Genomic DNA, 23216 nt, shown 5'->3' on the forward strand with positions numbered 1-23216 from the left:
GTGGTAATTAAAGCTGCAGTGTGATTGTATCCCATCTGAGCATCAGCACTGCAGGTGCAGCAGTGTACTCACGGCCTACAATCACAGACCCGTTTAAAGCACTTCAGTACCCAAAGATTTTTTGTGTATTCGTAATAACCATATTGATGGCAGCATGTGATTAACACAGACCAACATTGCAGCACAACCCATCTACAATGTAATCAATTAAGTCTTTTTAACTAGCTAGAAAAACCTTTTTTTTATGTATACATTTATTTGTATTCCATGCATGTGATGTATAGAAAGAGGAACAAGGATGGGAAGTTAAAGCAATTGCACCCCTATTACCATTAATTGATAGTAGTAGCAAATACATATAGTGAAAAGTTCTAAATTTTCAGTTAAAACATGAACTGGAAGTCTGTACTTTAGCTAATGTCTTTATATATACTGCACAAACTCCATGAAGCTCCAACTGGAGGCACAGTCTTGCTATTATAGACACTGTAAAATAAATAAATAAAAAGCATAAAAGCTTGGCTCTGCCCCAAAAAGCATCTAATTGCAGTGGTCAAAAGACATGCCAGAGGAAGGCCATACACCAAAATTTCAGAAGCAAATTAATCTGGTGCAGTATTACAAGGGCACAGGGTCTGCTAAAGCTAAACTTCAGGTTAGACATCTAAAGCCCCAATTTTGCACATCAATTTGAAAATTGACACTTGAGTACCTTTAAAGAGAGAAATACAATATTAGTGTTAAAGTCGAAGGCTTTGTAAAATATTGTAGCAAAATCTTGGAGATCTGTAATTTTTTATAATTGGGTGATACTGTAATAAATAAAAAAATACAATGGAGATTCTGAAATACCACTACATAGTCTAATGTAAACTTAATTTAACTGAGACTTGCATAAAACCCATAAACTGCATGTAACCAAATGAGCAAAAATCACTACATAACTGATATGACAAGATACTTGTCATTTGTGATCTTGGTGGAGCAAAGCCCATCATTTATTAGTACCCAAGAATGTCAATACTGAAACACAGAATTCTACAATTTTGACAGCATGAATAATGCTTATCGCAAGAAATCTGCTTTTAGCAGAAAGATTGAGCTCTTCATATTTAAGTCAACTATGCCAAGGCAAATCTGCTCGCCTCTCCCTGGCTACAACTCTGAAGCCCCACCTCTGTCCAATGCACGGTCCCCAGCTTGAATATTGCCCCTGCAGCTCAATCTAGGACAATCCATACTTTCCAGCTCTTATCCCTGGCAGCCCTTTAGTTTCATCTCTGATCCCGTTTCAGGCCTCAGTGCCAATGAAGGTGACCATCAAACTTAGTCTTTATGAGAGAACTTCATGTCTTACTGAATTGTAGAAGAGCTTGCTGCACAACATGTGATGTCTAAACCTCAGAGATTTCTGAGGTTTTTCATTTACATTTACAATATTTACAGAGGGGACAGGGAGGGGGGCAGTTAAGTAATCTAGAAGAAAAAGATTAAAACCCCCTGTCGTGGTTTAAGCCCAGGCAGTAATTCAGAAACAGACTCTCTCTCACTCCCCCCCTTTTCCTTCCCCCTGCTCCTGGAGGGATGGGGAGGAGAATCAAAAGAATGTAACTCCCATGGGTTGAGATAAGAACAGTCCAGTAACTAAGGTATAACACAGACCACTGCTGCTGCCACCAACAATAATAATGATAAGGGAAATAACAAGGGAAGAGAATACAACCGCTCACCACCATCTGACTGATACTCAGCCCGACCAAGCAGTGATCTAGCCCTTCCGGTTAACTGCCCCCAGTTTATATAGTGGTCATGACGTGCTGTGGTATGGAATACCTCTTTGGTCAGTTTGGGTCAGGTGTCCTGTCTCTGCTTCCTCCTGGCTTCCCCTCCTCCCTGGCAGAGCATGAGACTCACAAAGTCCTTGGTCAGAGTAAACATTACTGAGCAACAACTAAAAACATCGGTGCTATCAGAGCTGTTCCCAGGCCGAAAGTCAAAACCACAGCACTGCACCAGCTAAGAAGGAGAAAAATGACTGCTACTGCTGAACCCAGCACACCCCCAAATTTACTTTCATGAATTTTTGCAAAATTACCCAGGAAGCCAGTGGACCAGACCCTGAAACAATAGGCAGCTGTTGCTAATAACTTTCTGCCACAACGCAAGGCTCACCTCCTTAGTGCACAGGAAAAGGCAGAGGCTGTACATTAGAGTTGCACATCAGTGGGCATTCTGCAGACTGCAAGGCAGAAAGTAGCTACAAAAGTAGCAATTTTGTACAAATACTAGGCAAATTTCAAACTCAGTCTTAAACTTACTGACCAGGGCTGTTTGAGCAGGAACATGTCAGCCTAACAAAAAATTCCTTCAGGAGTTTTGCTTGGTTGTTTGTATGTTTTGTTTTTTTACCTGTTCTTATCCTCAATCTCCATTGTCTCTTTTTCTTTGATATCTTCCTGATAGGAACATGAAGCAGATATTGGACTTATAAATTAGCAAATTAATTTTTAATCTTTGCTTGGTGGCTCATCATCTCTTCAGTGGAGACTAGAAAGCCCAAGCATGTAACACTAACTCAGTTTTCACTCCATTCCTGAGCTACCAAAGATGTCTGTGTGCTTCACCATCTGCTGCTTCTCCAGTTCTCTTTTAAAGCCACTTGCTAAATTCTTCACAGAAGTTCATTCTCTTGTGATTAGGAACAGACTTAAGAGGACAGGTCCCAGAAAGCAAGGAGTTATTGTCTGGCTTCTTTAACTGAATTCAGGCTATGTTCTTGTGCAATTGGTTTATATTTATCTTCTGGAGAAGGAGTGGAATTCTGGAAGCTGCTGTTTCTACTTTGTCTTCCGTCTTTCTGGGAACAGGCACAGCTTACACAGCATTTGTGAGGGCCAAAGTCTGACTTGTCTTCTTCCTCACACCTGCTGGGAGGCACTTTTTGACATCAGCTCAGGAGTTCTGGAATAAGAGACAGAAAAGGGGTGCACCATTAATATAAAACAGAATTGAACTGGAGGGTATGGAAAAGTCATTTCCTCTGAGGGCATAGCTACAGTTACTAGTATTATGTGAGTCATGATGCTAATTATAAATGCCTTGTGCATTACAGTACTTGTAAGCACATGGAGAACTGAAAAAGAGCAGTGAGGTTTCCTGCTTCTCCTCCAGTACAATATGATACGATCAGTATAATAGTAAACACAGGTAGCTGTAAGTATACTGAATAAATGGGCAAGTTTTCTATTTCTTCGTTTGTCCCAGTATCTGCTTAAAAAAAAAAAAAATAGTCTCTAAGATGTATATTACAGTCTTGACATAAAATTATGCCATCAATAAAATGACAAGATGGACAGAACATTTACAGAGAAGGATTTTGCCCTTCTGTTCAAATGGCTTGCAGCTAGGGGAAGAGATTAGCTAGCTTGCAATGACTTTCCATAAGGAGGATTCAAGGCCTTCCCAGCTAACCTCCATTCCCATCTATATAGGTCAACATCTACCCTATGCTGCACATACCTTCAGAAACTATTTCCTTCAAGCTGATACACCAGAATAGTGTATAAGTGAGACAAGGCATGTGCTGTCAAGCAGCAAAAAGTGTTTCATTCAGTATACACGTTATTACCCAAAGGGGATATGTGTGAGAGCCGGAAGGACAACAGTGGTATTCCATTATTGTTGTGCATCTGTGCAAACATAAATCCATCTCTGAGCCTCTGACAGTGTTGGCAAGTCTTTTCATAATATGCAGTTGTGTATGTCCCTCTTAAGACAGTAACGCAGAGACATTCTTTCCTGATCCAGAAACAACTGTGGCTAAATCGCAAAAGATGAGCTACTAGACTATGTAGTGTGATACTGAAATGCACATGGTATGAAACAAAGGAGGGTAGAATTTGTGGCTTGAGTATCTTAAATTTTTTTAATACTTAGAAATATACCTATTAGGTAGTAAATGAAATATCAAAGTATACAGACTGAAGATGAATTCTGAATGTATGTTTGCTGTGAAAAGCATCATGGAAAATTTAACATAGCATAATGTGTTACTAAATATCTTCAAATTTTTCTTTCTACAGATGCTTAGATGTATGCCTAGCATGTACTTGAAAGAAAAGTTCCACACTTAAGTTATACTTAAGTAATGCAGACTTAAGCAAACAACCATGAAAATTCAGCCTCATTTACCCAGGTAGGAATGATTTCATAGAGTAAAACTGTTGCAGCTTTGCTGTGTAGTGGGTTGCAGTTGGGAGGGGAGCACCAAGGAAAGGCATTTTGGCTGCAGTGGAAAAAGCCAGGCTCAAGCAGGTCCTGGCACTCTGTGAAGCAGCCATTGTTGGAAGACCAGGCAAGCTTATACCGTTTACCCTAAAACACCATTAGTAAAATTGCACATGAAAAATGTTTGAAGTTATTTGAGCAGCTTCAATTGTCTTGGGGAAGAAAACAGAAAAAAAATAGATTTGTAATAGAAAGCTAATTATGACTTTAAGAGGCAGCCTCTCCATAATTAGTGAGTGACACACTTTCTCAGACTGAATCCTATTTTTAGATTTAGGCTTTCAAAGATTGTCCTTTATTATGCTGCTGTGGGGAAGCTTTTTAATTCATTGTGATTTTGTGCATGATTTCGCACATAGGACTGTGCATGACTTGCATGCTGACAAGACTCTAGCCAAATCCATTATCTTAGTAAGTCAGTAATTGCTGTATTTCTCTCATGGCACTGAAAAGCCCCTTGATGTGTCGTTTGCTCTTGGTACCGACACACCCCATGAAAATAAAAATATCTTCTAGGATTTTTTGCAGTGACACCTTGTCCAGAAAATGGATAGGCCCAAAGTACTTGAAAGCACCCTAAAAATTATTAATTCAGTAACTAGTTTGCTTATCAGAAGAAGAAGTTATATCACAGCATGAAGTGACATGTCTACACTAGCAAATCATTCTGATATTCCTCAAAGGAGCTTGGTCTTGCTGGCATGGATGTGACTGAATGGTGTTGTCAGTTTGCTACCAGATCACATTACAGTCCTAGAAAAATTATTCATTCAGTAACTAGTTTGCTTATCAGAAGAAGAAGTTATATCACAGCATGAAGTGACATGTCTACACTAGCAAATCATTCTGATATTCCTCAAAGGAGCTTGGTCTTGCTGGCATGGATGTGACTGAATGGTGTTGTCAGTTTGCTACCAGATCACATTACAGTCCTAGAAAGATTTTGACATGCTCATCTCTGTGTTGTTTTCTGTGGTAAGAAAGTGAGCCAACTTGGCTGCTGGATACTGGATTCAGCCTGACCCTGGCACACTAACTTCCTGACCTTACACTTCTTCAGTGCCTGAAGTGGTCATGCAGGCTACCTTATAGCTTTATATGATCTTGAGCTGCAGCATCTGAGAACGTTCTGTCATATAATTTATTAGTGTAGACATAATAAAAGATCTGTTCTTGAAAAAAAAAAAAAAAAAAAAAGCAGTTACAACCATTGCCTATGCGAATTTTCTTCCTTGGGTTTTATTAGTTTTCAAAAGGAAACACCTTTGCTGGAGGATTTTATGTCTGTCTTGAATTAAATTTTAGTGGAGGAAGTTTAGTAGTCAATCTAGGGAAACAATCTCAGTTTTGTGAATGCCTGTGATTAGCTGGAGGTATGGTGCCACAGGCATAGCTATGCAAAGACCTAATTTTGCCTGCAGATCAGGTAGATATATTCAGAAATTTCTGGTGTGAAAACCATTACGGGTTATCTGACTATCTGTTCACTCGTCATCCATCCTTTTAATATTGGGATCAGTCTACACTTCACATTCTACTAAATACAGCCTAAACTACATATACCCTGACATTCTTTTCTCAATAATAACAACTAAATAAAAACTGTTAACACTCCATCCAGCAGCCTGGGAAGCACGCAAGAGCCATCAGAATTACTGAACACAATCCAAAGTTTAGAGGAGAAAATTTATGAGCAAAGCACAGCAGTAGCTAATCCTCAAATTATGTTTTACACAGTTTAAAGAACAATTTGATCACAAAGCCATTATTGCTTATGCTGACTTCTGTTGGAATAAGAAAGACTGCAACAACAGGAGGTACATAGCCTCAAGCAGGAGAGCAGTTGTGAGCAGCACAGTACAAGAGCTGTGTTGACCAGAGCCACTGCATGGGTCGCTAGTGGGATGTGCACAGGCAAAGGTACCCTATCCATCTGCTGCCTTCATGGTTACCTTGCTTGTATCTAGCATTTGTTTTCAAGGTTAGAAGATACATCATGGCACAATCGCCTCCAGCTAATCATAGCTCCTTTCAGTATCACAGCTACGGATAGTCTATATGTAAGCGGAATGGGAGAAAACCATTTCTTTGGGTTAGGATATTTCTCTTGCCCTCCACAATTCTTTCTTTACAGACTAAATTAAATGATAATCTACAACTTGTATCAACAACCAACATCATTTTGGTTTTCCCAGTAACGGTGTACCAGCAAATATAGGGAGATGCGCTTTGTGGCACAACTAGAAAACTTGCATTCTTCTAAACCTAGTATGAGAGAAACATCCCTTTAAAAGGGAAAAAGCAAAAGTATCTGGCAAAACTGAAGGCTGACAAATGAGTGCCAAGAGAGGCAGAACAAGCTGGAAACCTAATATGCCTGAGTTGTACTCACTGACCTCAACTAATATGGGTCATCTCAGGACTAATTTGTAATCTCCTGTACACCATTACAAATACAAAACTTCTCAACCGTTTCATTAAATTCTGTTTTCTCCTGGATTTATTAGGCAGAAGCATATGACAGGCTTAATTCTCAAAATTAGAATCCTACACCACGAAATAGCTGCAGTAGCTCTGAATGACCCTAAACCACCCTCACTACGAATATAACAAGAACTAGTGCACAGTCCAGAGTGAGCAGCTAAATCTTGAAAAAAAGACCATTTGGGTATCCAGATTTTGAGAAGACAATCACCTCTTAAGCACAAATTGTTCCTGTCAGAGCACAAGTATACTAGCTGGGTTCAAAATGCATTTCTATCAAAGGTTAAATTAAATTCAAGGCCATCACACAACTGCAGGTACCACACAAGTGTACAGAGTCGTTTCTCAAAGAAAGATAGCTGTTCTGCAGAAATTTGAGATGGACCTGACACACTGTAATATAATAATGTGCCAGCAAGCAAGAAATGCTGGAAGCAGATGTGTCCTTAACATGTTTATGGTCTAGGCAGCTTTAGTATAGGAAATTCAATTAAAATGAGTAGTCCAGGCCACCAGCAGATATAAATCAGTGCTATCAACAAAGTATATGGCTCTGCATTTATACTGTTATGCATTTCATGAGCTTTCATGCTTTGTTAGGTAATATTTTAACATTACAAGTAAACTAAAAAGCTTTCAAAAATTCCAACACTTTATACTATTTATACTATTGTTAGTATTAATACTATGAACACTATATTGTTAATGTTATTAAGATTATAATGAATAAAAATGCTGCACTCTTGTTGATTTATTGATACACTGTTGATACGGTTGATACGCTGTAGGGAAGGAATGCCATCCAGAGGGACCTTGACATGCTTGTGAGCTGGGCTGATGCCAACCTCATGAAGTTTAACCATGCCAACTGCAAGGTCCGACACCTGGGTCGGAGCAATCCCAGACACAGCTACAGGCTGGGCAGAGAAGAGATTCAAAGCAGCCCTGTGGAGAAGGACATGGGAGTGCTGGTCGATGAGAAAATGAACATGAGCCAACTTCAGTGTGCGCTTGCAGCCCAGAAAGCCAACCATATCCTGGGCTGCATCAAAAGAAGCGTGACCAGCAGGTCGAAGGAGGTGATCCTGCCCCTTTATTCTGCTCTCATGAGACCTGACTTGGAGTATTGTGTGCAGTTCTGGTGTCCTCAACATAAAAAGGACATGGATCTGTTGGAACAAGTCCAGAGGAGGGCCATGAGGATGATCAGGGGACTGGAGCACCTCCCATATGAAGATAGGTTGAGAAAGTTGGAGCTGTTCAGCCTGGAGAAGAGAAGGCTGCGTGGAGACCTCATAGCAGCCTTCCAGTATCTGAAGGGGGCATATAGGGATGCTGGGGATGGACTCTTCATTAGGAACTGTAGTGACAGGAAAAGGGGTAATGGGTTAAAACTTAAACAGGGGAAGTTTAGATTGGATATAAGGAGGAAATTCTTTCCTGTTAGGGTGGTGAGGCACTGGAATAGGTTGCCCAGGGAAGTTGTGAATGCTCCATCCCTCGCAGCGTTCAAGGCCAGGTTGGGCGAGGTCTTGGGTAATATGGTTTAGAGCGAGATGTCCCTTCCCATGGCAAGGGGGATTGGAACTTGATGATCTTAAGGTCCCTTCCAACCCTAACTATTCTATGATTCTATGGTTCTATGATTCTATGTATGTAGAGGACAGACTGATAGTAGTTTTACAAAAGCGATTCTTTTTCTAGAGTATGACGATTTTGATGCATTGGTAAAACATGTCAAATGTATGTACAAGGACAAAAATATTCAACAGATGAAAAATGGGGCAGATTCTGTAGTCACAGGCTTTTTTAGACCAAATGTTGTTTGTGCCTCCTCCCTTCCAAGGCCACACTAGCAATAGAAAAAGTAATTATCACTCTTAGATCCCATCAAGTAGCATAATCACTGACCAGTAATTCCATAATTGCCATAGGATCCTACAATAGCAGGAAGTTTCACACACAAAGAAGATTCCCAGCTAATCCTGAGTTGATGACTATATGCCACATGAGGAGTGAAGGGGGCCAAAACAACAGAAGACTCTGCCAAGCCAGTCATAAATCTGGGAGTGTATTTAACCTCAACTACATGAACCAGGTGTCCAAACAGGTATTTGAGAAAAGCCTGATTTATGAGTGTGTTCAAGGAATTAATTGCAACTGGGTTTCATTTAGGCAATTTTAACACCTACTGAAACCACAAGACTTAGAGGAGAAAAAAGCTGCGCCAGCAGGAGTGTTGTGGAGAGCACAGACACATTGCTCATCAAAACACACACCAGACTCCAGGGCAAGTTCAAAGCAATGTTAAGGTCTGTTATCTGCACCAAGGTTGCATGGTTTCCTCAAGCTGAGTGAACCCCCTCTCCTCACCACAACATGGTGATCTGGTAGTCACTGAAATTTATTCCTTAAGAAAAGTTCTTTATTGTTAGAAGAGAGATGACAGCCTCCAGCAGCAGACAGGGAAGTTAAGCCATAACCTTAAGCAGTGGATGCTGTATGGATACATCTGTAGCACATACTGGAGGACAGTTCAGAGTTACCTGAGCAAATGGAGTGACTGCTTGCACCAAGACCAAAAGTAGTGGAGCAGTAATGATCCAGTGCTGCAGTAAGCAGAGCTAACAGCCCTGTGGTTCTCAAGGTGAAGCCAGTCTCCAACTTGATGCTGCACAAATACACCAGCTAAGATGACTACTACCATAAGCCATGGAGTAGAGGAAATTTGTCTCAGGGCCACAAAACCCACAATACTTATTGTCAAGGATAAGACTAAGTTAACTGAAACACACACACAAAAAGTAGGTCCTGTGCCAACCTCATCTGTTTCTTTCTCAAGGGAACAAAGGAAATGCAATTCCCAGCAAGCAAATGTGCTGAACACAATATCTGCAGTATTCAACTTATGGAAAAGGTGACTCAGGAAGTATGACTACACACAACAGTAGGAAAGCTCTAAAAATTGTTTGTAATAATATGACTAATCAACAGTTTGATTCTGTGGTTTTCAAATGATCTTACACTGGGATCATTTGATCTTAAACATCTGGGACTGCATGAAGAATCCTTTCATCAAATTCTGATGAAGTAACCTAATAGATACCCGATGAAAATGTCTGAAAGTGATGTCTCACCACTGCAGAGCAGCTGGAAAAAAAGGCTTAGACCTCCCCCCAACAAAACTGAGGGAAGGAGTCATGTGGTTAAAACCTCATGCTGCTCTCCAGAAACTCAGAGGTTTTAAGACCTTTCTGTGAAACTGAAAGCAGTGGGTGCCACACAAAAGGACGAGAAGAACCATTTGTGCTTAGAGTTAGTCCTGAATCATTTAATGGGTTTTCCAATGAAACAGGAAAGTAAGGCTGTCTATGAACCATAATACAGAAGCATGAAGAGATCTGTAGTCACATACAAACAATGAAGCCATTAACCAGAGGAAAAAAAATATCAGGAATATGCTTTATGACTTGAGTGCACACTATGATGCCGTTTAGCGATACCCAGCTGAATTGATAAGCTCTACTTTCTCTAAAGAAGGGTATACTAAGTCTGAACTGAACACTAACACAACTATATAATTTCTAGTATCTGAGCTACTCTGGAGTATCTACCATAGCAGCACACTGTTCCATACAGACTTGCCAATACAAGAGTCTATGAATTATCTAAGAGTGGTATGTCAGCCTCATGAGAAACCACATGAAGGTCAAGATTGGAAATGAACCCTTGTACAGAAATACTAACATTTCAGAATAATTGTGCCATCAGTATTTTTTGTTGAAGTCAGGCTCTGCCAAGTGATACAGGGCTGGAAGGAAAAGTAGCTAGTCAAGTGTTCTGAAAATACAATTCTCAAGGGGTTGGTGAGTACTTTTCACAGAGTTCCTTTTCTTTGTTTTTGTGAGGTTTTTTGGATTTCTGAAATGAAATTTTTAGCTCCAAAAATATCTTTCGTGAGCACTTTTCTTCAAGAGTAACCTGGAAAACTCACAGCTTGATTTCACACCTTGATTTTTGCTTTGCAGCATTACTAGAGGCTGAAATACAAGGAAAACCAAATGTCCTTCATGGTTACTGGAAGGCCCCTTACAGTGCTGTACACAGAAGATAATTATAGCAGATAACTGAAGTCAAAGAGTGGACCTGAAATGCACTTTGCAGAAATGCTCTTGGGATGAAACAGTAAATGAACCTACTTTAAAGATGAACTGAGGAAGAATGTTTATTCACCATCATGTCAGTTATACCCTAAATTCTGAATACCTAATCATGGTATTTGAATTCTTTATCTGTTTTGCCTCCTACCATGTAAACTACTGACAGACAGTTTAGTCTCAAGTATACTGTATCAGAAAGCAATTTGTGTTATTTGTTTCAGATGATCACAAATAATAAAGTATTTGTCTGTGTTCAAATGTCTAAAGCAGAAAAAGGTATACTTAAGGAACATTTCTTACCTATAAGTAAAACAAACTCCAAATGGTTATCCTAAGTAATACACATATATGGAAAGTTTTCCATTCACCCAATGTGTTTAAAATAATTGTTATTTCACATTTTGTCACGGTTTAACGCCAACTGGGAACTGAGTACCACACAGCCACTTGCTCACTCCTCTCTCCCTCCCCAACCCTCAGTGCATTTGAGAGAAAAAAGGGAAAACCCACAGGTTGAGATAAGAACAGAACTGAAATAAAGTAAAATATTATAATACAAATGGTAGTAAGTCTAATGAAAAGAGAGAGCACAAAAAAAAAAAAAAAAGAGAAAAAGAAATAAAACTCAAGAAACACAAACCACAAGTGATGCACAGCACAATTGTTCACCTCCCACTGATTGACGCCCAGCCTGTCCCCCAGCACTGATCAGCCCCCTGCAGCCAGCTTTCCTTCTGGTTTATATACTGAGCATGGTGTTCTGAGATATGGAGTACCTCTCTGGCCAGTTTGGTTCAGGTGTCCTGTCTGTGTCCCCTCCCAACTTCTTGTGCCCCTCCAGCCTTCTCACTGGCATGGAATGAGAAGCTGAAAAGTCCTTGATTTAGAATAAGTGCCACTTAGCAATATCTAAAACACCAGTGTGTTATCAACATTATTCTCATACTAATCCAAAATACAACACTGTACTGGGAAGAAAATTAACTCTATCACAGCCAAAACCAGAAAACCTTCAAGTGAAGGAGTTAGCCATATTCAAATTTTCCTACCAATCTTACACCAACATTTAAATTAGAAGCAGATGAGTTCAGATCTTTAAAAGAGCGTCTTTAATCAGTAAAATAAATTGATGTTTGATTTAGACATTAACATTCCCTGAACACTGAGTAACCTCAGCTTGCAATGTTATAGCTGATCTCACTACCTTGTCTGGCCCAGCATCTTCCTCTTTGATCATCTTGCAGCACAGATGGCCAGTCAGGATGGATGTTACCCCACTGTTAGGAGCAGCTGGACTTTCTGTCTTCTAAGGACAGTTCAGGGTGTTTTTCATTATTATTCTTATGATTGCAGTGAAGATTGGAAAGGACTCCTTATCACGGTAATTTGAAAGTCCTGAGAAGGAAAGCTGTTTCAAGTGATGAATTATTTTTTTCTGTCATTAAAATTATTAATTACTATATGGAGGTTACCCACTTTGCTTACAGGTATTTGGATTCAGGCAGGAATGATAGCCACAAAACACTAACCTATATCAGATATATATAAATATGATTTATTTATTTACATTATGAACATGTCTCCTCCTTTAAGGTTTGAGATAGATTGAAATTCTCAGACGTATAATTCAGAAATCTGCATTTGAATGACAAAAGCCTAACAATTGAATTTCAAGTCTAGTTACATAATATTCCCAACACTTTCATGGACGAGAAGGTATTAGCAGCATTCAAAGGAGCATTCAAGAAGCCAAGCCTTCTCCCAGTATTTATCCTGTCCAAAATTACTATTGCAAAAATCCTTTTTTATGTTAAATTACTGGAAAGTTCATGATAGGATAATTCTGATAACATCATGAGCCTGCCAAGTCATTCTGTCCTTCAGGAGGTATGAGGTGTGCACACAGCCCTGGTTTGAGGTATCTCCAGCTGAGGCAACTGCGTAGTGCTGATATAACTGCATCTGACAAAACTGAGCTCTGATTCATCATGTCAGGGACATTCACATCAGTTTTGGGCTGCAGACTATGTGTAATGTACCACTTCACCAAATGATGCAGATCCTACCCTGCAACAGGTTCCAAAAGATTTCTGGGCACAAGTTGAGATACGGCTTTTTTACTTAGAAAACCTCATGCACAACCTGTAACAGAGGTAAAGAAGCAGAAGTAAGCAGCATTCCCATTTATTTTTATCTTTCAAAGCAGGTACCAAGATTACATGGCTAGTAGAAAAAAAAATGCAGAAACCGAAATTCTATAACTGAGGTAGGAGTTAACTCACTCTAGTTGAAAGAAACCAGATTATTGCTGTTCAAGAACTCTGGGACACAAAATTGCAGTTTTAATAGGAAATATTTTAATAAATTAAACAAAGGTTAGTACTGTATGATAAGGAAAGAAAGTGATCTGGACAACTACAGATCCTTTTGCAGATCAATAGTGTGCAAAGCTTTAGAAAGGACAGACTAATTAAAGACATTAAAGCAAATGCAAAGTAAGTTAAAATGCAACAAAATATGCAGTCAACCTAATATCCTCTATTTTAAAATTATATTCCAGAGAAATGAAATGGCGTAAACCTCATCTCCTGAAGTTCAGAAACACTGACCACAATGAAAACTGTCAGTTAAGCAGGAAAAGATGGAAATTATTACAGTGATGGTAGATAAGAACCAGGTCTATGGCAGATAATAATAAGAACCTAATGAGAGTTCCCCAAAGGCATGACTTGAAACCATATGGATTACCAAGGAAATCAACAGCCTCCCCTCTAAGCAGAGACTAAAAGAAACTGGCCTCCTTAGCCTAGGAGAACAAAAGAAGAAGCCCCCCAGATGGGAGATTATTATTTATAAATCTATTAGATGAATGAACACAGGAAAAGAAGAAGCCCTATTTAACTTACTAGATCCTGAAGGCACCAAAGTATATAGGTTTAAATTATCCCAGAATAAATTGAGCCTAGAGTGGGGAAACATGAATGACAAAAGCAGTGAGGTTCTCAGGTAGCCCTCCAAAAGGAGATGCAAGCAAACAAAAGTGTCAGCTTTGGAGACTGATCAGCATCTTCCAATAAAGGCATTACAGCTTATGACTATAGAGCACTGCTCTCTTCCACACATCCTTTCCAGCCCTACAGGGAATTTCAGTGTTGATGTTTGCTTGCACCCAGGCATACCACAAGACTGCCCAATTTAAGGTAGAAAAGTAAAATACATGCATTTTGCCTTGCACCCAGACATACCACAGGACTTTGATTTAGGGCAGGTAGCAAAATATTTTGTAATAGCTGTTTGTTTGGTATAGTGATATAATAGTATCAAATGTAGAGTAAAGGTACTCAATCTGCACCTACTAGGAAGAATCAGGAGCCAGCCTGCAAATATGTAACAGCCACCTGAGCAAAGAGACCAGACCTGGATCAGACTAGTCCTGAACTACGGAAAAGTGTATATAAACTCCAGTGGCACTTGGGGAAGACAGAAGAAGGCCTCCAGTTCCATCTTCGATCTTTGCAGAGCTCTCAAGTCCAGCTGTTTCAGCCTCAGAGACAAAACCATCAAAGACTGTGACCATCAGGGTCAACCAGCCAACGTCAGATTTATAGTATCTTATACCTATGGCTTGCCTGGCATGTCTGAGTAATATTTAATATATAGTTGTTACAGTACTTGAGTAAGAAATGGCTTGCTCTAAGTGTGGAGACCTGCTTCTCCTTACGGCAGTTCTCAATCCCCTAACAGAGGCAGTTGCAACATCCCAGTATCAACTCCATAACCATAGTCCAAGAAACAGATCCTATAGTACCTGTTAGCAGAACACAGTGCTGCCATAACACTGAAGTAGCTGAAAGATTGTGCAATTTTAATATTTCATTACCAAACTAGAGTTCTTTAAGATATTTTTGGAAGGCAGAGAGGAAAAAAAATGCAACTACAGCTTCCTTCCTTACCATTAGCACCATCTGGTCCCTGGTCCAAATAGAATAGACTATTTCAGTTGGAAGGGACAAACAACGATCATCTGGTTCAGCTGCCTGCCCAATTCAGGGCTGACCAAAAGATGAAGCATGTTATTAAGGGCATTGTCCAAATGCCTCTTGAAGCACTGACAGGCTTGGGTCCTTGATCACCTCTCTAGGAAGCCTGTTCCAGTGTTTGAGCAACCTCTCAATAAAGAAATGTTTCCTAATGTCCAGTCTGAACCTCCCCTGGTGCAGCTTCGAACCTTTCTTAGACATCCTGTTACTGGATACCAGGGAGAAGAGCTCAGCACCTCCCTCTCTACCTCCCCTCCTCAGGAAGCTGTAGAGAGCAATGTGGTTGCCCCTCAGCCTCATTTTCTCCAATCTAAACAAGCCCAAAGTCCTTAGCTGCTCTTCACAGAACATTCCTTCCTGCAGGACTGCTTCCCAGCAACTCTTCCAGTTTATACTTGTGCCTGGCATTACTCCTTCCTAGGTGCAGAATCCAGTATTTCAGATACATATCGTGCTCAAGGTCAGAATGAAGCTAGACCTGGGCCACACACCAAGTGTGTACCCTGCTCCCAGGTCGCTGTGTCTCATGTGACATCCCTGTAGCCTTGGCAGATTTGTGGAAGTTTTGAGGAAGCAGTAGGGTTTGGTTTAGGTCAAAAGGCCTGAAATAATTATGGCTAGGTTGTGTAAAAATCATACTTTTATAGCGTAAAGTCACGATCACAGACTTGCCTCCATAACTCGTGTCAAGGAAAGAAGCAGCTCCGTAAACAAGTGGGGAGTACCTTGTAGGCTATCTTCTTTCTCCAGAACAATTCCACATAGCAGTCAGCCAAGTTTTCCTGCCAAGTATAGGGAGCTGTTTCAGAAACAGACTCAAAAGTGAAACAAACTCTGATGACTGCTGTTCATCTACCTGGAAAAGGGTATTGTTCAGACCCACAGATACTTCTGAAGTGTTTGTTGCAAGGACATATTTTATTTTAGGTTACTGATACTAATAAAAAATCAATACATTTTCATTTCTTTCTTTTCCTTCAAGCCTAGTTTTTTATAAAAGCAGCAGGAAAGGGCACTTACGATCACTACATACTTGTATAAGTATGGATAGAGTTTGACAGACATGACCAGAAGTATTTCCATCTCTTTGTCATTTGTCAGCCAAACCTGATGACAAATGGTATGACATTTTCTCCCTATGGCTAGTATGCTTTTAAGCAGGGAATTTATCTGTATGAATTTCTTCTTCGTGAGTAGGAGGCTTCATCTATAAACTGGGACACACTATGCTGAAAATTTTAATCTAGGAATGCCAAATGTTGCAGAAGGAAGGAGATTAACACAGTTATTTGGTTTGATAGAGCATGCCAAGGAGGGAGAAAATCTTTTTAAAGTTGAGAATACTTAACTCATTTGCTGATGCTGCAAACCAGTGTGAAAACACTGCCATATAGCCTGTTTATTTAGCAGGTGCCATTCACAACAGCAACTGTTGGAAAATATTCTTAGAAGAACTCTGACAAGATTTGGCATGCCCATGTTTAATATCTCTTCTTTTTCTTCTACTGTGTCACAATGTACCCAATTTGAGGTATTACTTTCTAAACAGGTATTTCAATGCTCTTATTTCCTAATTAAAATATCTAAAATGATGGCCTAACACTGAAAGAAAGGACCAAGAGACTGAATATGGATATTTCATCACATGAAACAGAACGAACGTTATTCACAAACAGCTATATTAAGCAACAGGGGTATCATAAAGCCACATTCATGAGTGTTTGTAGAGTGTTTTGAACTACTTTACTGAACAGCACCTTATTAGCAAAAATTATGATTAATGAGAAGATTATAACAACAACTCTCTCTCTACAAGTACTGCAATAGAAAGAAAGAAATGAGAAGCATATTTCAGATTGGAGTTGCCACATTAATAATTAAGAAATGAAGCTTCACAGAAAGGGTATTTGGAAGACTTTATATTCTAGAGTTTAGGATGACCAAAATATGCATTTCTTCTGTTATTTATAGGGGTTTTTTTGTAAAATTTAACAGTTTATTGTTATTCCTTTTAATAGAAGTAGTATTTTATACCTTGATGAGAAAGATGCCAGAGGTTAAGATAAAGGAGCAAGCGGGACTCCATGGGATCAATGCATTCAATTGAATACGAGCAATTTTGTTACTCCATTATGTTCCATAAAGCAGGCTGGTGCATTTTCTATCCAGCTATAACACTGATCCATTAGAGAAAGAGAAGACATGGTCCTTCTCATTTATTATTTATAAGACAGGGCATGCACAGCTTGTCTGACATCATCCTTGTCACAGCTAATGAGAAACTGAAATAAATCAGGTTTTGCCATCACAGAAGAGATGGAAAAGCTCTTTCAGGTCTAATGATCCATTTTTCTGCAGTAAGGGTGCTCTCTAAAATATGCAACTAAGTAATTCATTGTTTATAATTGTATATATCCCAAAGTGATGAGTTTTCTACACCACTACTGTATACCAATACAGTTTAAAAGATGTGTTTAGAATTGACAGAAGTAAGCAAAGAAAACTAGAAAGAACTTTGTCAACTCTTAAATCTGATTTAATGTGATGAACACCATCAGGCTGAGCCACTGCATGGTACAGGGCTGCTGAGGTAACAGGAGCCTATGCCAAGTGTCAGGGAAGAATCTCCAATGCCAGTCCAATATAAACATGAAGGTAATGAGTTGAAAAGTATTTGTTAATGCCTGTCACTCTAAAGTCCAAAAATCAGCCTCCAGTGCACAGCTTGCTCCATCTCTTGTCCATGGACTCTCTAGGGACCCTGACTCAGCACATCCTTGTGCTGCTCCTCTGTAGTCATGAGCTTGGATGCATCTCTGAGTACAAAGGAGAGAGTTAAGGACCTCAGCAGATTTTTCTTCCCTGGCTCTCTTCTTTAGCATCACAGATATGGCCAGGGCTTCCAGATCTACCCTTGGGAAGTAGGAGAAATACAAGATGCTGCTGGATGATTGGGGGAGGCCAAGGACAGTGCTATTACAAGAAATCTCATGACAGTTCATCAGAAGTGGTAATTCATGTAGGAATACAGCTGGGATGGGAAGGTGGAGGGTATGGAGGGAGAAATTTGAGAAGGGGAAGGTTTATAGGAGGCATTTTATGGGGAAAGTGCAGGCACACAAGCAAAGATTGAGAGCATAGTACTGCAATTCTGCTTCTCTCCCAACAGGTCTCCACACATCTCCTAACATTAGCAATTTCTTTCATAGTGCAAATGCTTTTATGGAACAGGACTCAGCAACAGCTGGTGCCTGCTTGTAAAGTACATCAGACCACTCTGAAGCTACTATTGCATTCTTCATTATCTCAGCTTACATTAGTTAAAACCTGATGATAATTTTGCTGTTATTGCTGCAGAATTCCAGAGTGTACCAGATATAACTAACAAAGAGACAGCCAAGTAAAATTAGCCTAACCTAAAACAAAGTTCAAACTGTTCCTTTTTCTTCACTGAAGCTTTAACTAAAACTCTGTTACGTTCTAACCCCAGCCAGCAGCTAAGTACAATGCGACCACTCTGTCCCACACACAGTTTAAGAAGAAGAATGAGAAAAAAAAGGTAAAACCCATGGGTTGAGATAAGAACAGTTAATTAAAATTAAATCAAATATTATAATAATACAATAACAGTAATGAAAAGGGAGGGAAAAAAAAAAAAAGAAATAAAACCCTAGAAAGACAAGTGGTGCACACTACAGTTGTTCACCACCTGATGACTGGATGCTCAGTTGGTCTCCAAGCAGTTATTGGCGCCTCCTGGTCAATTCCCCCCAGTTATACGTCCCGTAGTATGGAGTATTTCTTTGGAAGTTCAGGTCTGGAGGATGTGCTCCTCCTCACTGGCAGATCACAGAAAATGACAAAAATCCTTGATTTAGAGTAAGCACCTACTTAGCAACAGCTAAAACATTGGTGTGTAATCAGCATTATTCTTAAACTAAAGCCAAAACACAGCACTAGCAGCTAGGAAGAAAATTAACTCTTATTGCAGCCAGAATCAGGAAAAGCTGGTAATTTAAATAGTAACATTTTTAGTTCCTTTTCATGGGAGATGAGAGCATTAAAGCTCTGATGTTTACTATTTTCCACCAGCTGTCTTATCTCAGATAGGTGGTGACTGGGATATGCAACCATTCTCCTGTAAGAAAAAAGAAGCTAAACCTTACTTACTACTGAAAGGAACCTGGCACACATTCGTGCCCTCCTGAGGAGTCACCAGAGGAGCTCAAAACACCTGCCCCATTGTGTCCCGAGTGTAATCACCACCCATCAGAAATGCTGCCTTATTTTGGTTTCGTAGAATCATAGAATCTTAGACTGGTTTGGGTTGGAAAGGACCTTAAGATCATGTAGTTCCAACCCCCTGCCCCCTGGGATGCCCCACACTACACCACTAGACCACTGCGGAGAAAATTTCCACAGGTAATTTTAGGGAAGACAGCTAAGTGTTTTCTTTCTAGCCTGACCTTCATTGCTGCATGTTTCTTTTGCACAAAGACACATAGGTCTCCACAGGCAGCTTGAAACCTTCCTTCCTCTGGTGTACCTCCATCACAACCAACAATATACTTGCTAAAAATTCCAAACAATGACTGTCTGCTATTGAGCTGATCAAAAAGAAGATGAAAAATGCTGATAAACTAGACCACCCCTTTTAAAGGTTTTGTTAAAGACTGCTAAAATGTAAATATATCCATTAAATACACACTTATAAAGAAAAACCTGATTATGGTCTACAGACAAAACCTACTGTATCAAATAATGTGTGACTTGTTTTATTTCTTAGCTGAGGCAGAAATAATTGCTGAATAATTGTGTGTATAACAAAAAAAAATATTGCTGAATGAACTAGCACTCATTTCTAAAAAGATTAAACCTTCCAAAAGATCAAATACTTCAAAATCCAGCTTGAATTTTTTCAATTCCATGTGTTATTCCAAGGGTTCATACAAACAGGGCTGCTAGACACTGTTTAAACTCTTCAAGAAAATGCTCTTTTGGATTCTTATATTTTGGATTATTTTTAGTGTAAGGTGTCTCTGCCCATGGCAGGGGGTTGGAACTAGATGATCTAAGGGTCCTTTCCAACCCAAACCATTCTATGATTCTATGATTATAAAAACCTGCATTTTTCTATATTTTTACATAAAAATTCATCCAGTATTTCAGAAACTATTCTTGTTGAGAACAGGATCAAAGCAGCCCCAACCACTGTGAAGTGCAATCACCACTGACTAATTTTAGGTATGGGGTATATCAGTTTTCCTGGAAGTGGCCCTGTGTTTCCATTGACTTTACAGGGACCCTCAGGCAAGCATGGTCCTAGCTTGGGCATCTTCGATCCTCTGTAGTATTGTTTTATGAATCTGGGCCTGTTGCCCTGGAGTATGTAAAAAATAATTTCTGAGAAACAGGAAAACAATTAAGAAAGAGGGACAAGAAATAGAAGGTTTTCCAGTTGGCCCCAAAAACGCCAAATTCACCACAGTGTAATTCTGCTGTACACAATGGAAGTACACAGGAGGTGAACTTTTCCCACTGTCTTCACAGGACAGTAAGCAGCCTATAAAACATTCTGATCTAATGAAATTATGTGATGCTCGTGCACATTTTCAGTATGGGAACAGAAATTCTCTATGTGACATTAAATTTTTGTATTCTTGTAGTATTCCCATGATGATACAAGTGATTACTCACTCAAGTCTTTGGAAATCCTGATTCCAACCAGAAATGCTGCTTGGGAGTGTGACAATCCTGACACAGGAGAGGGAGGAACAAGAATGAACACTGACAATACCACAGCCTCAGCATTCACATTCACTGCTGGAGCACTCTCTAGGTAATAGTATTTTCTTACAAGCTCATTAAAGGCTAAATTTGGCTTATAAATCAGTTTCTGGTAGTAAGCAGTAAGAAGTTGCTGTAATACCTCCAAAAATACGAGGTGAGGGCAACTCCAAAAGCAATGATGGGTTCCTTGGTGTAAGGACAGCTCTGTCTTACATTCCCACTGAGGTGATCAGCGTGATGTGGGCAGAAGTGTGTAGTTACAGGCCGCCATAAACATTAGGAGCTACAGTTCTGCCAGGTCCCAGAAGAGATGCACAAAGACTCCTCCTTGCATCAACTACTCATCCTCCTTAACAGCCATCACAGGCTGCTCCTCACACCTGCCCTGCTGTTATGTCCCCTGCCGCTGGAGTGAGAGCTGCCAGTGGCTTCTGCAGCAGCTGGGGAGGCACCAAGAAATAGCCGCAAAGGCAATTAAATAGGTGATATTCTTTGGTTTAGAGCAAATCACCATGCCTTATGCAGTATTTAGACAGGTGAAAGCAAAATTAATATTCTCATAAGAAGGAAAATTCTCACTCCTTAGTGTTTTGCTCTGCTGACATGAATAGTTTTAGCTACAATAAAAAAGAAAAATTGCCTGATTACCAAAAGACATTTGCAGAGAAACACAGCGCAATAAACTTGCTCTAGCTCTGCTTTTTAACTTGTTATTAAAGCTGTACTAGATCACTAGGGCATATGCAGAAAAAAAAGCAGCAAGTCATTTGTTAAAGACAAGACACCAGATTTCCATAAGAACAAATGTTTACGTTTAAAAACACATACATCTACTGCAGCTAGAAACAACCAAAGATTGGAAAATCTTCATTCCTTTGAGTAATAAATCATACTTGGCACTCTCTTTGGGAGAGCTATGTTAAGAACCAGTCTCCCAATGGTAACACACAAAGCTACTGGAATTTCATAAGCTTTCTACAACTGCATACATAAGAAAAAATGAGAAGAAAGCACTTTGCATGAAGTCAATTTGTGTAATAAATAATTCTAGAATTTTTTTTTTAATTAGGTCAGCCATTGTAGCATGAAGAAATGTATTGTGTATCCCAGTGCTTGAAGGCAGTGCTGAGACTCAGAGGGAGGCCTTTGCACAAGGAGGGTGGTACTGCAGCAATCCACTAGCACATCTATAGAGCAAAGCCTAGACAAGCTGTCAGAGAAGGAGAACAAGCTCATGTGCAAAATCTCATGCTTCACCCTCCCTGCCAGCGCACTGCACCTCAGGAGTCACCCCAAAATCCAGTAGAGACACAGGCAATACAGTTATTTGCCCAAAGACACTATTAAAAGTGCCACAGTCAATGTTTTCTTCACCAGTGGGTGCTAAAAGCAGCAGGATAGCCATAAAGTATCTCCCACAAAAATCTGCAGTGACCACAGGATCTGCCGTTGAGCTCGTACTTACAGCATCTGCCGGGACAAAGCTCGGTGTTTAACTATTTCTTCACAAACTGCTTCCACATGCTTGTTTGCTCATTGTGCCATTTTATCCATTGGTTGCTTGTGTTTGACAGCATCTGGACCACAAAACGATCCTTTCCCCCCTCTTGCAAAATTAGCAGGCTGCAGAGGGATGCGGAACTGCTGCTGCAGCCGATGTCTCCGAGCAGCCCAATGCAGCAGAGGCTTTAGCTCCCCCTTCCCACCATGGGTTTTTTCTTTCTTTGTGTGTGGTTTGTTGTGTTTTTTTTTTTTTAAAGAGATATGGTCCTGACTTAACGTCAGGTTTCAGGAGCCCAGTGCAACCTGACATTTTGCTGCATTATTTCTTCACTTTCTACATTTCTTACAATAGAAATTATATTTCTTACAATAAAGATAATAGATTTTCTACCTTTTTATTTCATGTTTGAACTATTCTTCTGTGTCAAAGACTGCTTATGTTTAAAATGTTCACAACTTGAGCAAGTCTCTGAAAACTTCTGTCTGTTTAGCAGTTTCAGTAAATACCCTTACTGTTCTGTTTCTGGCTCTGTCTTTACCACCAGCATGCTTTACTTGTGCTCTTTAAGACTGCTTTAGATTAATCTTGTCAGTGCTGATGAAGACTCAGAAGCCTGTGTGCTACCAGTAGCATCCTGAGTTTGGCTTCTCTTTTCTAAGTTGGCACAGGTACCTGTTAGCACTTACACATTTTGAAATTTAGCTCCGTATTTACTTCACATTCATATTCCTGTTCATGTGATCAGTTCTGCCTAAAGCAGAGCTCAGAAGAATTGGGGAACTCAGATACAAGCTTTAACAGAAACAAAGACTGGACCATTTCAAGCATTTCTAAGATTTTTTTGTTCTCTCACCTTAGTCACCTATGTCAACCTGTCAGGCTGCCCTCCAAGAAAAACAAGAAACCTTTCCTATGAGAGCTCTTCCAATCTTGCCGGTCCTGCTGCTTTGA

General features: G+C 39.8%; 1 protein-coding gene across 1 annotated transcript in view; it reads right to left on the minus strand.

The window, feature by feature from the left end:
- Nucleotides 1-22455, minus strand: part of SACS (sacsin molecular chaperone) — a 62479-nt gene extending 40024 nt beyond the window's left edge. Inside the window, exons 1-2 of the mRNA XM_061374405.1 lie at nt 22227-22455; nt 2410-2961 (exon numbers count right to left, since the gene is read on the minus strand). Coding sequence (XP_061230389.1) covers nt 2410-2432 — 23 coding nt within the window. The 5' untranslated portion in view covers nt 2433-2961; nt 22227-22455. The remainder of the gene's footprint in view (nt 1-2409; nt 2962-22226) is intronic.
- Between the last annotated feature and the right edge of the window lie 761 nt (nt 22456-23216).

The sequence above is a fragment of the Neopsephotus bourkii genome, unplaced genomic scaffold (genome assembly GCF_033783945.1).
Source record: "Neopsephotus bourkii isolate Nb327-2 ecotype Australia unplaced genomic scaffold, CSIRO-AGI_Nbou_v1 NB_1638, whole genome shotgun sequence".
NCBI classification, from domain to species: Eukaryota; Metazoa; Chordata; class Aves; order Psittaciformes; family Psittacidae; genus Neopsephotus; species Neopsephotus bourkii.